Source organism: Chiloscyllium plagiosum, unplaced genomic scaffold (assembly GCF_037043375.1).
Source record: "Chiloscyllium plagiosum isolate Xiang-an unplaced genomic scaffold, Cpla_swu_hap1 HiC_scaffold_24, whole genome shotgun sequence".
Classification (NCBI taxonomy): domain Eukaryota; kingdom Metazoa; phylum Chordata; class Chondrichthyes; order Orectolobiformes; family Hemiscylliidae; genus Chiloscyllium; species Chiloscyllium plagiosum.
The window spans coordinates 470721-484156 of record NW_028270162.1 but is presented as its reverse complement, the minus strand read 5'-3'; the positions used below and the strand labels follow the sequence as shown (position 1 = coordinate 484156).

The window sequence follows — 13436 nt, the reverse complement described above, 5'->3', positions numbered from 1 at the left end:
CAGGTTGCCCTGGAAATGACAGGTGCATTGGCAATCACCTTCCCAGGTTCTTTTAGTATTGGAAGAGTTCCCATAGATTGGAGTGGAGCTAATGTAATCCCACTGTTCGAAAAAGGAGGGAGAGAGAGAGAGAGAGAGAGAGAGAAAAAGAGAGAGAGAGAGAGAAAAGACAGGGAATTATAGAATGGAGTGGGGAAAATGTGGAAGTCCATTATAAAAGATTTAATAGCTTAGCACTTGGAAAACAGTGACAGAATCAGACAGGGTCAGATTAGATTTACAAAAGGGAAATCATGCTTGACAAATCTACCAAATTCTCTGAGGATGTAACGAACAGGTTTTGATGAGAGGAAGTCAGTGGATGTGGTTTAATTGGACTTTCAGAAAACTTTCGACAAAGCCCCATGCTAGAGATTAATGTGACAACTTAAACCACATGGGATTAGGGATAGTGCACTGAGATGGACAGATAACTGATTGGCCGACAGGAAACAGAGAAAGAAACTCTTTATCTGAATAGCAGGCAGTGACTAATGGGGTACTGCAGGGATCCCAGCAATTCACAATACACGCTAATGATTTACGCAAGGGAAACGAAATGCAACGCGGGAAGGGGCCTTACTGGACCTGGTATTGGGGAATGAGCCCGGTCAGGTGGGTGAAGTTTCAGCAGGGGATTAGGTTGGGTCTAGTGATCACAATTCTTTAAGTTTTAGATAGTTATGGACAACTAGCCACCAGAATACATGACCACCAACAAGCCACCAAAAGACATGACCAACTATCACTGGTATCCATACACACAGATGAAGAGGGACACTAGTTAAACTGGGACAATTTATCCATCCTGGGACAAGCTAAACAAAGATACACACAGGAATTCCTGGAGGCCTGGCATTCAAACTGGAACTCCATGAATAAACACATCAATTTGGATCCCATTTACCAAGCTCTCAAAAAAAGAACTGGAAATGATATCACCCACAACAGACCAAGACACATAAATAGAAAGCGGGACAGAACACCAGCGCTTCACCAGAGGCTCACTGATGATGTTACCCAGCATAGTGACGAAATGTCTGAGAACAAACCCACCAGCTCAGTGAGCAAACTTACAATCTGATCCACAATCTGAGCTACAAAATCTTCTCAAAAATCACAAACCATTCTAAAAGGCATTAAGATGGACAAGTGCCCAGGTCTGGATGGGAACTATCCCAGGTTAATGAATGAAGTGAGAGAGGAAATAGCTGAGGCCTCATAGAAACCTATAAAATTCTAACAGGACTGAACAGGTTGATGCAGGAAGAATGTTCCCAATGGTGGGGGAGTCCGCAGCCAGGGGTCATGGTTTAAGGATAAGGGTAAACCTTTTAGGACTGAGATGAGGAGAAATTTCTTCACCCAGAGAATGGTGAGCCTGTGGAATTCTCTGCCATAGAAAATGGTCAAGGCTAAAATATTGTGTGTATTCAAGTAGGAAGTAGATATAGCTCATGGCTAAAACGATCAAGGGATATGGGGGGGGGGGGGGGGGGGGGGGTGAGGGTAGGATCAGGGTATTATGAACGATGATCAGCCATGATCATACTGAATGATGGAGAAGGCTCATGGGGCCATATGGCCTATTCCTATGCTTCTGTGAACAATCAGCCAAGCCTACGCTGAGGACTAACTTCCAATACTTTGTTCCTTTACATCATCAGCTTGATAAAGTCAGAGAATCACACAGCATGAAAACAGACCCTTTAGTCCTACCAGTCCATGCTCATCATGTTCCCAAACTAAACTCGTTCCACCTGCCAAGCTTAGCCATCTCTCTCCAAATCTCTCCTATTCACATAGACGATAGACAATAGAGCAATCTCCCTGAGGTAACAGTGGCTGAAGGATTTGAACTGAAGGGAATTTATATTTGCCAGGAATTGGTGTTGGAGAGACCGTTAGGTCTGAAGGTTGATAAGTCCCCGGGGCCTGATGGTCTACATCCCAGGGTACTGAAGGAGGTGGCGCGAGAAATCGTGGATGCGTTGGTGATTATTTTCCAGAGTTCAATAGATTCGGGATCAGTTCCTGCGGATTGGAGGGTGGCTAATGTTGTACCACTTTTTAAGAAAGGTGGGAGAGAGAAAACAGGAAATTATAGACCAGTTAGTCTGACCTCAGTGGTGGGAAAGATGCTGGAGTCTATTATAAAGGATGAAATTACGACACATCTGGATAGTAGTAACAGGATAGGTCAGAGTCAGCATGGATTTATGAAGGGGAAATCATGCTTGACTAATCTTCTGGAATTTTTTGAGGATGTAACTCTGAAGATGGATGAGGGAGATCCAGTAGATGGAGTGTACCAGGACTTTCAGAAAGCTTTTGATAAAGTCCCATATAGGAGGTTAGTGAGCAAAATTAGGGTGCATGGTAAAGTACTAACTTGGATTGAAAGTTGGTTGGCTGATAGGAAACAAAGAGTAGTGATAAACGGATCCATTTCGAAATGGCAGGCAGTGACCAGTGGGGTACTGCAGGGATCAGTGCTGAGACCGCAGCTTTTTACAATATATATTAATGATATAGAAGATGGTATTAGTAATAACATTAGCAAATTTGCTCATGATACTAAGCTGGGTGGCAGGCTGAAAAGTGATGAGGATGTTAGGAGATTACAGGGTGACCTGGACAGGTTAGGTGAGTGGTCAGATGCATGGCAGATGCAGTTTAATGTGGATAAATATCTGGTTATCCACTTTGGTGGCAAGAACAGGAAGGCAGATTACTACCTAAATGGAATCAATTTAGGTAAAGGGGCAGTACAGAGAGATCTGGGTGTTCTTGTACACCAGTCAATGAAGGTAAGCATGCAGGTACAGCAGGTAGTGAAGAAGGCTAATAGCATGCTGGCCTTCATAACAAGAGGAATTGAGTATAGAAGCAAAGAGGTTCTTCTGCAGCTGTACAGAGCCCTGGTGAGACCACACCTGGAGTACTGTGTGCAGTTCTGGTCTCCAAATTTGAGGAAAGACATTCTGGCTATTGAGGGAGTGCAGCGTAGGTTCACGAGGTCAATTCCTGGAATGGCGGGATTACCTTACACTGAAAGACTGGAGAGACTGGGCTTGTGTACCTTTGAGTTTAGAAGACTGAGAGGGGATTTGATTGAGACATATAAGATTATTAAAGGATTGGACACTCTGGAGGCAGGAAACATGTTTCCGCTGATGGGTGAGTGCTGAACCAGAGGACACAGCTTAAAAATACAGGGTAGACAATTTAGGACAGAGATGAGGAGAAACTTCTTCACCCAGAGAGTGGTGGGTGTGTGGAATGCTCTGCCCCAGAGGGCAGTGGAGGCCCAGTCTCTGGATTCATTTAAGAAAGAGTTGGATAGAGCTCTCAAGGATAGTGGAATCAAGGGTTATGGAGATAAGGCAGGAACAGGATACTGATTAAGGATGATCAGCCATGATCATATTGAATGGTGGTGCAGGCTCGAAGGGCAGAATGGCCTACTCCTGCACCTATTACCTATTGTCTACATACTTAGCCAAATGACTTTCAAACATTGCAACTGTACCTGCATCCTCCACTTCCTTTGGCAGTTCATTCCATACATGAATCACTCTCTTGCCCCTCATGTTCTTTTTAAATTTTTCTCTTCTTACCTTAAAAATTCATGCCTTAGTTTTGAACTCACCCACCCTTTGAGTGGCACGGTGGCTCAATGGTTAGCACTGCTGCCTCACAGCGCCAGGGACCCGGGTTCAATTCCACCTTAAAGTGACTGTCTGTGTGGAGCTTGCATATTCTATCCATGTCTGTGTGGGTTTCTTCCAGGTGCTCCAGTTTCCTCCGACAGTCCAAAGATGCACAAGTTAGGTGGATTGGCCATGGGAAATGCAGGGTTACAGAAATAGGGTAGGGGGGGGGGGGTGAGTCTGGATGGGATGCGCTTTGGAGGGTCAGTCTGGACTCAATTGGCCGAATGGCCTGCTTTCGCACTATAGGGATTCTATGATTCTATAAAAAACCGTTGTCATACACCTTACCTATGCCCTTCATGATTTTATAAACCTCAGTAAGGTTAACCCTCAACTTCCTATGCTCCAGTGAAAAAAAATCACAGCCTTTCCAGTCTATTTTTATACCTCAAACCCTCCATTCCTGACAACATCTTGGTAAATCTTTTCCAAACCCTTTCCAGTTTAATAATTTCCTTGCTATAATAAGGCAACCAATGTGCCAGTCAGTAAAAATTCCCAGACACACACCACTTACAGTAAGTGTCTTATGCAACGAGAGTGTAAGAAAATTTATTTTAATATTTGAGAAGAGCCCCTCTGTCCTTCTGGCTAGGAGTAGAGGGACTCCAGCCAGTCAATATAAACAAACACCTTCAAATGATCCTTACTTTTCTCTGAAGATCTCTTTTTCATGGTCTCCCCAATGGTTTAGAAGCTGCTGTTCCTTGTACACCTTCATGGGATCTTCCATTAACCCATTCATGTTGATAAATTTAACACGTTGTTGGTCTGCATCGAACAGCATTGGTGGAACGACAGCTAATTGTCGCATCTGCTTCTCTGTGTTCTACAGGGAAATGAATGCAAACTTCATTGGTAACACCTTTCCTCCAGGAGCTGCCTGGCATGCAGTGGGCAACTTGCTGGTTGTACAGCCTCATCACTCTGAACATAACTGAGTGCAGCCCATACCCAGTGCACAGGGTTGTTGCTTGTAAAATACCTGCACCCCCTGAAGCAGGCAGCCTGCCTCCACATTCCCCTCCAAGGTGATTTATTCCTCTTCAAAGAGAACTGTACTCATTGAGAGGAATTCGCTGCATTCTGATTACATTCTGAACAAACTGTGGCGGGATTGGGAACACTGAGGGGTATGGGGAGCTTTTCCTGAGGGATGTCAAGGTTCAAGCATCAAAACTTTCCTGCTTTAGTAAAATTCTGACAGGGTTATTAGTCTCTCAGAACTGTCAGTTTAGGGAGGAACATCAGCAAAGTTTTCTTTATTTTCTGAATGAATATTTAATATTAAAAAAGTTCAATGAGGCCACAAACACCTCAAGAAAAAAATTCCCCCAAATTCTCCAAATTCATGAAACACATTAATTGATTCAGTAATTATTTCAGTACATCCCCCTGTTTTCCCCTCAGAATTTCCAGTCTTCATAAACTCTCGTAAGTGACAAGTGCAAAGACAAGGAGGAACAAATTGTTTCTAACTCCCAGTGAGTTTTCACCCGAGGTCATCCGAGGGAGTAAGATTCAAAGACTGCTCAATGGCACAGCCCTCGGGCTGTGACCTGCACTGCGTCCCTGTGAGGGACGGTGTCTGTTCACAGGGAGGAGTAGACTGTTCCTTGCTGACTCATCCTACATGCACTCGACTGTAGTGAGCCCCCAGCTCCAAACCCACACTGTCCTGGGGCAAGAGACAAAACTGTGGTAAATCCCGAAGAGAATGCAGTGTGACAGTTTGTAAAGAGAAAACTCACCTCTTGTTCTGAAAGCCCATCAATAATTTCAGAGATTTCATGCTCACTCCGAGCCACAGTTGCTGACAGTGTGCAGCCTCGCTGTCCTACCCTGCTGATAAAGTATATCAAGAACAAGTAAATCTCACAGTCAGCTCCATCTGAAGAACAATAGCTCAGGACTATCAATATTCTGTGAACGGTCACTTTCTCACAGCTATATGTGGGGTGCACTATGCTCACGGTAAAAGCAACATCTGTCAAACAACAATGACACTTTGTTACAATGAAGTTTGCTGAACTCTTGGGTGTGTGAAAAACCATCCCCAATTATCAAATTGTTCTAATTGACTGAATGCAGCAAGATCCATAACATACAATAAAGAGTAAAAAGTCATGGCAAAGGTTTGATTAGTTTGGAGCATGCAGAGCTCAATGCTGAATAACTGCTCTCAACTTGCTACTAACTTACTATAGTATAATTCCATCTGTCAGAAATCAATCTACTTCAGTGCACAACTCGTATTTCTTAGGATGCTTGGTTCAGATGGAGAAAATATTTTGTTCTATGCAGCTTAGCAGATACCTACTGGGCCTGTTTAAAACGAACAGTGACTTGGAATTAGGAAATGATATTCGATGTTATGACAGCATTCCATTTCTCAAATTCCCAATCAGATCTCCGGAGGTGAAGAAATCTTTGAATAATAACTACATTACATTTCATCAATGACTGCAATCAACAATACGCTGCATCTCAAGTGTACATTGTGAGATTGTGTTGTGAAAAATGAATGAAAATTCAAACAAGTTACTGAAGATTATATCTGCAATAAAAGCCGTTGGTTGTGAATCCTATCAGATCAAATGGATCAGTTGGAGAGACAGTTAGAGGCAATGAGGAATTTACAAGAGCAAGGGGGTGTGATGGAAAACAGTTATAGGAAGGGGGGAAAGTCTCAGATACAGTCACATAGATGGGTTAATGTCAGAGAGGTAGGCACCTAGTGCAGGAGTCTTCTGTGGCTATCCCCATTTCAAACATATATGTTGTTTTGGAAAATGTAGGGGGTGATGGATTCTCAGGGGTACGTAGCACGAACAGCCAAGTTTCTAGTATTGAGACTGGCTCAAATGTGATGAGAGGTATGTCAGGTTCCAAGCGATTGACTGTATTAGGAGAATCTCTAGTCCGAGGTACAGACAGACATTTCTGTGGCCAGCAGCGAAAAATCAGAATGGGTGTGTTGCTTCCCTGGTACCAGGATCAAGGATGTCTCAGAGAGAGTGCAGGATGTTCTCAAGGGGAGAGGGGCCAGAAGGAGGTCATTGTACACATTGGAACCAACAACATAGGAAGGGAAAAGGTTGAGATTCTGAATGGAGATTACAGAGAGTTAGGCAGCAAGTTAAAAAAGGAGGTCCTCGAGAGTAGTAATATCTGGATTACTCCCAGTGCTACGAGCTAGTGAGGGCAGGAATAGGAGGATAGAGCAGATGAATGCATGGCTGAGGAGCTGGTGTATGGGAGAAGGATTCACATTTTTGGATCGTTGGAATCTCTTTAGGGGTAGATGTGATCTGTACAAGAAGGACAGATTGCACCTAAATTGGAAGGGGACTAATATACTGGCAGGAAGATTGCTAGACCTGCTTGGGAGGATCTAAACTAGTAAAGTGGGGGAGAGGGACCCAGGGAGATAGTGAGGAAAGAGATCAATCTGAGACTGGTACAGTTGAGAACAAAGGCGAGACAAACAGTCAGGGCAGGCAGGGACAAGGTAGGAATAATAAATTAAACTGCATTTATTTCAGTGCAAGGGGCCTAACAGGGAAGGCAGATGAACTCATGGCATGGTTAGGAACATGGGACTGGGATATCATAGCAATTACGGAAACATGGCTCTGGGATGGGCAGGACTGGTAGCTTAATGTTCCAGGATACAAATGCTACAGGAAGATTAGAAAGGGAGGCAAGAGAGGAGGGGGAGTGGCATTTTTGATAAGGGATAGCATTACAGCTGTGCTGAGAGCGGATATTCACGGAAATACATCCAGGGAAATTATTTGGGTGGAACTGAGAAATAAGAAAGGGATGATCACCTTATTGGGATTGTATTATAGACCCCCCAATAGTCAGAGGGAAATTGAGAAACAAACTAGTAAGGAGATCTCAGCTATCTGTAAGAATAATAGGGTAGTTATGGTAGGGGATTTTAACTTTCCAAACATAGACTGGGACTGCCATAGTGTTAAGGGTTTAGATGGAGAGGAATTTGTTAAGTGTGTACAAGACAATTTTCTGATTCAGTATGTGGATGTAGCCACTAGAGAAGGTGCAAAACTTGACCTACTCGTAGGAAATAAGGCAGGGCAGGTGACTGAGGTGTCAGTGGGGGATCATTTTGGGCCAGCGAACATAATTCTATTAGTTTTAAAATAGTGATGGAAAAGGATAGACCAGATCTAAAAGTTGAAGTTCTAAATTAGAGAAAGGCCAATTTCGATGGTATTAGGCAAGAACTTTCGAAAGCTGATTGGGGGCAGATGTTCGCAGGTAAAGGGACGGCTGGAAAATGGGAAGCCTTCAGAAATGAGATAATGAGAATCCAGAGAATGTATATTCCTGTCAGGGTGAAAGGAAAGGCTGGTAGGTGTAGGGAATGCTGGATGACTAAAGAAATTGAGGGTTTGGTTAAGAAAAAGAAGGAAGCATATGTCAGGTATAGACAGTAATGATCGAGTGAATCCTGAGAAGAGTATAAAGGCAGTAGGAGTATAGGAGGGAAATCAGGAGGGCAAAAAGGGGACATGAGATAGCTTTGGCAAATAGAGTTAAGGAGAATCCAAAGGATTTTTACAAATACATTAAGGACAAAAGGGTAACTAGGGAGAGAATACAGCCCCTCAAAGATCAACGAGGCAGCCTTTATGTGGAGCCGCAGGAGATGGGGGAGACACTAAAAAAGTATTATGGAAAAGGTCATGGAAGACATATAGATGACATATAGGGAAATAGATGGTGACATCTTGACAAATGTCCATATTACAGAAGAGGAAGAGCTGGAGGCGTTGAAACGCATAAAAATGGATAAATCCCCAGAACCTGATCAGGTGTACCCTAGAACTCTGTGGGAAGCTAGGGAAGTGATTGCTGGGCCTCTTGCTGAGATATTAGTATCATCGATAGTCACAGGTGAGGTGACCGAAGATTGGAGGTTGGCAAACATGGTGCCACTATTTAAGAAGGGTGGTAAAGACAAACCAGGGAAGTATAGACCGGTGAGCCTGACATCGGTGATGGGCAAGTTGATGGAGGGATTTCTGAGGGACAGGATGTACATGTACATGAAAGGCAAGGACTGATTCGGGATAGTCAACATGGCTTTGTGCGTGGAAGTCATGTCTCATGAACTTGATTGAGTTTTTTGAAGAAGTAACAAAGAAGATTGATGTGGGCAGAGCAGTAGATGTGATCCATATGGACTTCAGTAAGGCGTTCGACAAGGTTCCCCATGAGAGACTGATTAGCAAGGTTAGATCTCATGGAATACAGGGAGAATTAGCCATCTGGATACAGAACTGGCTCAAAGGTAGAAGACAGAGGGTGGTGGTGGAGGGTTGTTTTTCAGACTGGAGGCCTGTGACCAGTGGAGTGCCACAAGGATCGGTGCTGGGTCCACTACTTTTCATCATTTATATAAAACAGGTACAGTTAGTAAGTTTGCAGATGACGCCAAAATTGGAGGTGTAGTGGGCAGTGAAGGAAGTTACCTCCGATTACAACAGGATCTTGACCAGATGGGCCAATGGGCTGAGAAGTGGCAGATGGAGTTTAATTCAGATAAATACGAGGTGCTGCATTTTGGGAAAGCAAATCTTAGCAGGACATATACACTTAATGGTAAGGTCCTAGGGAGTGTAGCTGAACAAAGAGACCTTGGAGTGCAGGTTCATAGCTTCTTGAAAGTGGAGTCACAGGTAGATAGGATAATGAAGGAGGTGCTTAGTATGCTTTCCTTTATTGGTCACAGTATTGAGTACAGGAGTTGGGAGGTCATGATGCGGCTGTACAGGACATTGGTTAGGCCACTTTTGGAATATTGCATGCAATTCTGGTCTCCATCTTGTCAGAAAGATGTTGTGAAACTTGAAAGTTTTACAAGGATGTTGCCAGGGTTGGAAGGTTTGAGCTATAGGGAGAGGCTGAACAGGCTGGGGCTGTTTTTATAAACCTCTATAAGGTCAGAGGCTGAGGGGTGACCTTATAGAGGTTTATAAAATCATGAGGGGCATGGATAGAATATCTAAACCAAGTCTCTTCCCTGGAGTTGGGAGGTCCAGAACCAGAGGGCATAGGTTTAGGGTGAGAGGGGAAAGATATAAAAGAGACCTAAGGGGCAACTTTTTCACACAGAGGGTGGTACATGTATGGAATGAGCTGCCAGAGGAAGTGGTGGAGGCTGGTACAATTACAACATTTAAAAGGCATTTGGATGGGTATATGAATAGGAAGGGTTTGGAGGGATATGGGCCGGGTGCTGGCAGGTGGGACTAGTTTGGGTTGGGATATCTGGTCGACATGGACAAATTGGACCGAATGGTCTGTTTCTGTGCTGTACGTTTCTATGACTCTATGATTCTGTAAGTGGAGTTTAATGTCTTCAGACAATGTTTGATAAGGAGTAGTCAGTATGGCATTATAAGTGGGAGATCGGGACTCACAAATTTTATTGATGAAGTGACCAGAAAGATTGATGAGGGCAGGGTGGTAGATGTAGTCTATATGGATTTCAGAAAGGCCTTTGATAGGGTTCCACATGGGAGGCTGCTCTGGAAGGTTAGATGGCATGGAATCCAGGGGGAGCTGGCAAGTTGGATACAAAACTGGCTTGATGGTAGGAAGCAGAGGATAATAGCGGAAGGATGCTCGTCTGACTGCAAGCCTGTGATTAATGGAGTGCCTCAGGGGTCGGTGCTGGGCTCATTACTGTTTGTTATCTATATCAATAATTTGGATGAGAATGTACAAGGCATGGATAGTAAGTTTGCAAATGACACTAAAATAAGCGATATCGTGGATAGTGAGGAAGGCTATCAGAAATTGCAGCAGGACCATGATCAGCTGGGCTAGTGGGCCGAGAAATGGCAAATAGAGTTTAATATTTTGGAAAGTCAAATCAAGGTAGGGATTTCATGGTGAATGATAGGGCCTGGAGAGGTGTAGTGGAACAGAGGGACCTTGGAGTTCAGGTTCACAGTTCTCTAAAAGTGGAGTCACAGGTAGACAGGGCACACTGGCTTTTGGCACAGTGGCCTTCATCAGTCAGGACCCTGAGTAAAGAAGCTGGGAAGTTATGTTGCCATTATACAAGATGTTGGTGAGGCCTCACTTGGAGTATTGTTCAGATTTGGTCACCTTGCTACAGGAGGGATGTTATTAAACTGGAAAGAGTGCAGAAGGAATTTACAAGGATGTTGTCTGGACTCAATGGTCTGATTTATAGGGAGAGGTTAGACAAGGTTTCAAGAAGGGTAATAGGGAAATCCCTGGCAAATACAGACCAGTCAGTTTTATGTCTGTGGTCAGCAAAGATTTGGAAAGAATCCAGAGGGATAGAATTTATGACTATTTGGCAAAACATAGTGTGATTAAAGGCAGTCAGCATGGCTTTGTGAGGGACAGGTCATGCCTCACAAATCTTATTGAGTTCTTTGAGGAGGTGACAAGACAGGTCGACAACGGTAGAGCAGTGGATGTGGTGTATATGGACTTCAGCAAGGCATTTGATAAGGTTCCCCATGATAGGCTCATTCATAAAGTCAGGAAGTATGGGATACAGGGAGATTTGGCGATCTGGATTCAGAATTGGCTGGCTGACAGAAGGCAGAGAGTGGTTGTAGATGGAAAGTATTCTGCCTGGAGGTCAGTGTTGAGTGGTGTCCCACAGGGGTCTGTTCTTGGGCCTCTGCTCTTTGTACTTTTTATAAATGACTTGGATGAGGAGGTTGAGGGGTGGGTTAGTAAATTTGCCAATGACACAAAGGTTGGAGATACCGTCAGTAGTATAGAGGGCTACTGCAGGCTGCAGCGTGACATAGACAGGATGCAGAGCTGGGTTGAGAAATGGCAGATGGAGTTCAACCTGGATAAATGCGAAGTGATGCATTTTAGAAGGTCGAACTCTAATGCTGAATATAGGATTAAAGACAGGATTCTTGGCAGTGTGGAGGAACAGAGGGACCTGGGTGTGCAAGTACATAGATCCCTCAAAATTGCCACCCAAGTGGATAGGGTTGTTAAGAAAGCATATGGTGTTTTGGCTTTCATTAACAGGGAGATCGAGTTCAAGAGCCGCGAGGTTTTGCTACAGCTCTACAAGTCCCTGGTGAGACCACACTTGGAACATTGTGTCCAGTTCTGTTGCCCTACTGTAGGAAAGATACAGAGGCTTTGGAGAGGGTGCAAAGCAGGTTTACCAGGATGCTGCCTGGACTGGAGGGCTTGCCTTACGAAGAAAGGTTGAATAAGCTCAGACTTTTCTCTCTGGAGAGAAGGAGGAAGAGAGGAGACCTGATCGAGGTGTACAAGATAATGAGAGGAATAGATAGAGTCAATAGCCAGAGACTTTTCCCCAGAGCAGGACTGACTGGTACGAGGTGTCATAGTTTGAAGATATTAGGAGGAAGGTATAAAGGAGATGTCAAAGGTAGGTTCTCTATGCAGAGAGTTGTGAATGCGTTGCCAGCGATGGTGGTGGAAGCTGAGTCATTGGGGACATTTAAGCGACTGCTGGACATCCACATGGATAGCTGTGAGTTGAGGGGTGCATAGGTTAAGTTACTATATTTTCCATAAGAATTAAATCTCAGCACAACATGGTGGGCCAAAGGGCCTGTTCTGTGCTGTACATTTCTATGTTCTAAGCTAGGACTTTTTGTTTACAGGCTAGGAGAGTGAGTGGAGACCTTACAGAGGTGTATAAGATCATGACAGGCATGGATAAGGAGAATACATTCAGTCTTTTTCCTCGGATTGGGGAATCGAGGGCTAGACGGCATCAGTTTAAGAGGTAAAAACAATGACTGCAGATGCTGGAAACCAGATTCTGGATCAGTGGTGCTGGAAGAGCACAGCAATTCAGGCAGCATCCGAGGACAGGCAAAATCGACGTTTCGGGCAAAAGCCCTTCATCAGGAATAAAGGCAGAGAGCCTGAAGTGTGGAGAGATTAGCTAGAGGAGGGTGGGGGTGGGGATAGAGTAGCATAGAGTACAATAGGTCAGTGGGGAAGGAGGTGAAGGTGATAGGTCAGGGAGGAGAGGGTGGAGTGGATTGGTGGAAAAGGAACTGGGCAGGTCGGACAAGTCAGGGGATCGTGTTGCCGGAGGTTAGAAACTAGGATGAGGTGGGGGAAGGGGAAATGAGGAAGCTGTTGAAATCCACATTGATGACCTGGGGTTGAAGTGTTCCGAGGCAGAAGATGAGGCGTTCTTCCTCCATGCGTCTGGTGGTGAGGGAGCGGCGGTGGAGGAGGCCCAGCACCTCCATATCCTCGGCAGAGTGGGAGGGGAGTTGAAATGTTGAGCCACGGGGCGATTTGGTTGATTGGTGCGGGTGTCTCGGAGATGTTCCCTAAAGCGCTCTGCTAGGAGACGTCCAGTCTCCCCAATGTAGAGGAGACCGCATCGGGAGCAACGGATACAATAAATGATATTAGTGGATGTGCAGGTAAAACTTTGATGGATGTGGAAGGCTCCTTTAGGGCCTTGGATGGAGGTGAGGGAGGAGGTGTGGGCACAGGTTTTACAGTTCCTGCGGTGGCAGGGGAAAGTGCCAGGATGGGAGGGTGGGTCGTAGGGGGGCGTGGACCTGACCAGGTAGTCACGGAGGGAACAGTCTTTGCGGAAGGCGGAGAGGGGTGGGGAGGGAAATATATCCCTGGTGGTGG

At 44.8% G+C, this 13436-nt stretch overlaps 1 protein-coding gene across 9 annotated transcripts in view; it reads right to left on the bottom strand.

Annotated features, from left to right (window-relative positions):
- The window catches only part of ncor2 (nuclear receptor corepressor 2), a 418107-nt gene that overhangs the window by 265620 nt on the left and 139051 nt on the right, over positions 1–13436 (bottom strand). For 8 of the 9 annotated variants that reach the window (XM_087999801.1, XM_087999810.1, XM_087999806.1 and 5 more), the window contains exons 11-12: positions 5507–5600; positions 4406–4584 (exon numbers count right to left, since the gene is read on the bottom strand). In XM_087999801.1, the coding sequence (XP_087855927.1) occupies positions 4406–4584; positions 5507–5600 (273 nt within the window). The remainder of the gene's footprint in view (positions 1–4405; positions 4585–5506; positions 5601–13436) is intronic. The other variant, XM_087999804.1, reaches the window with a different exon arrangement.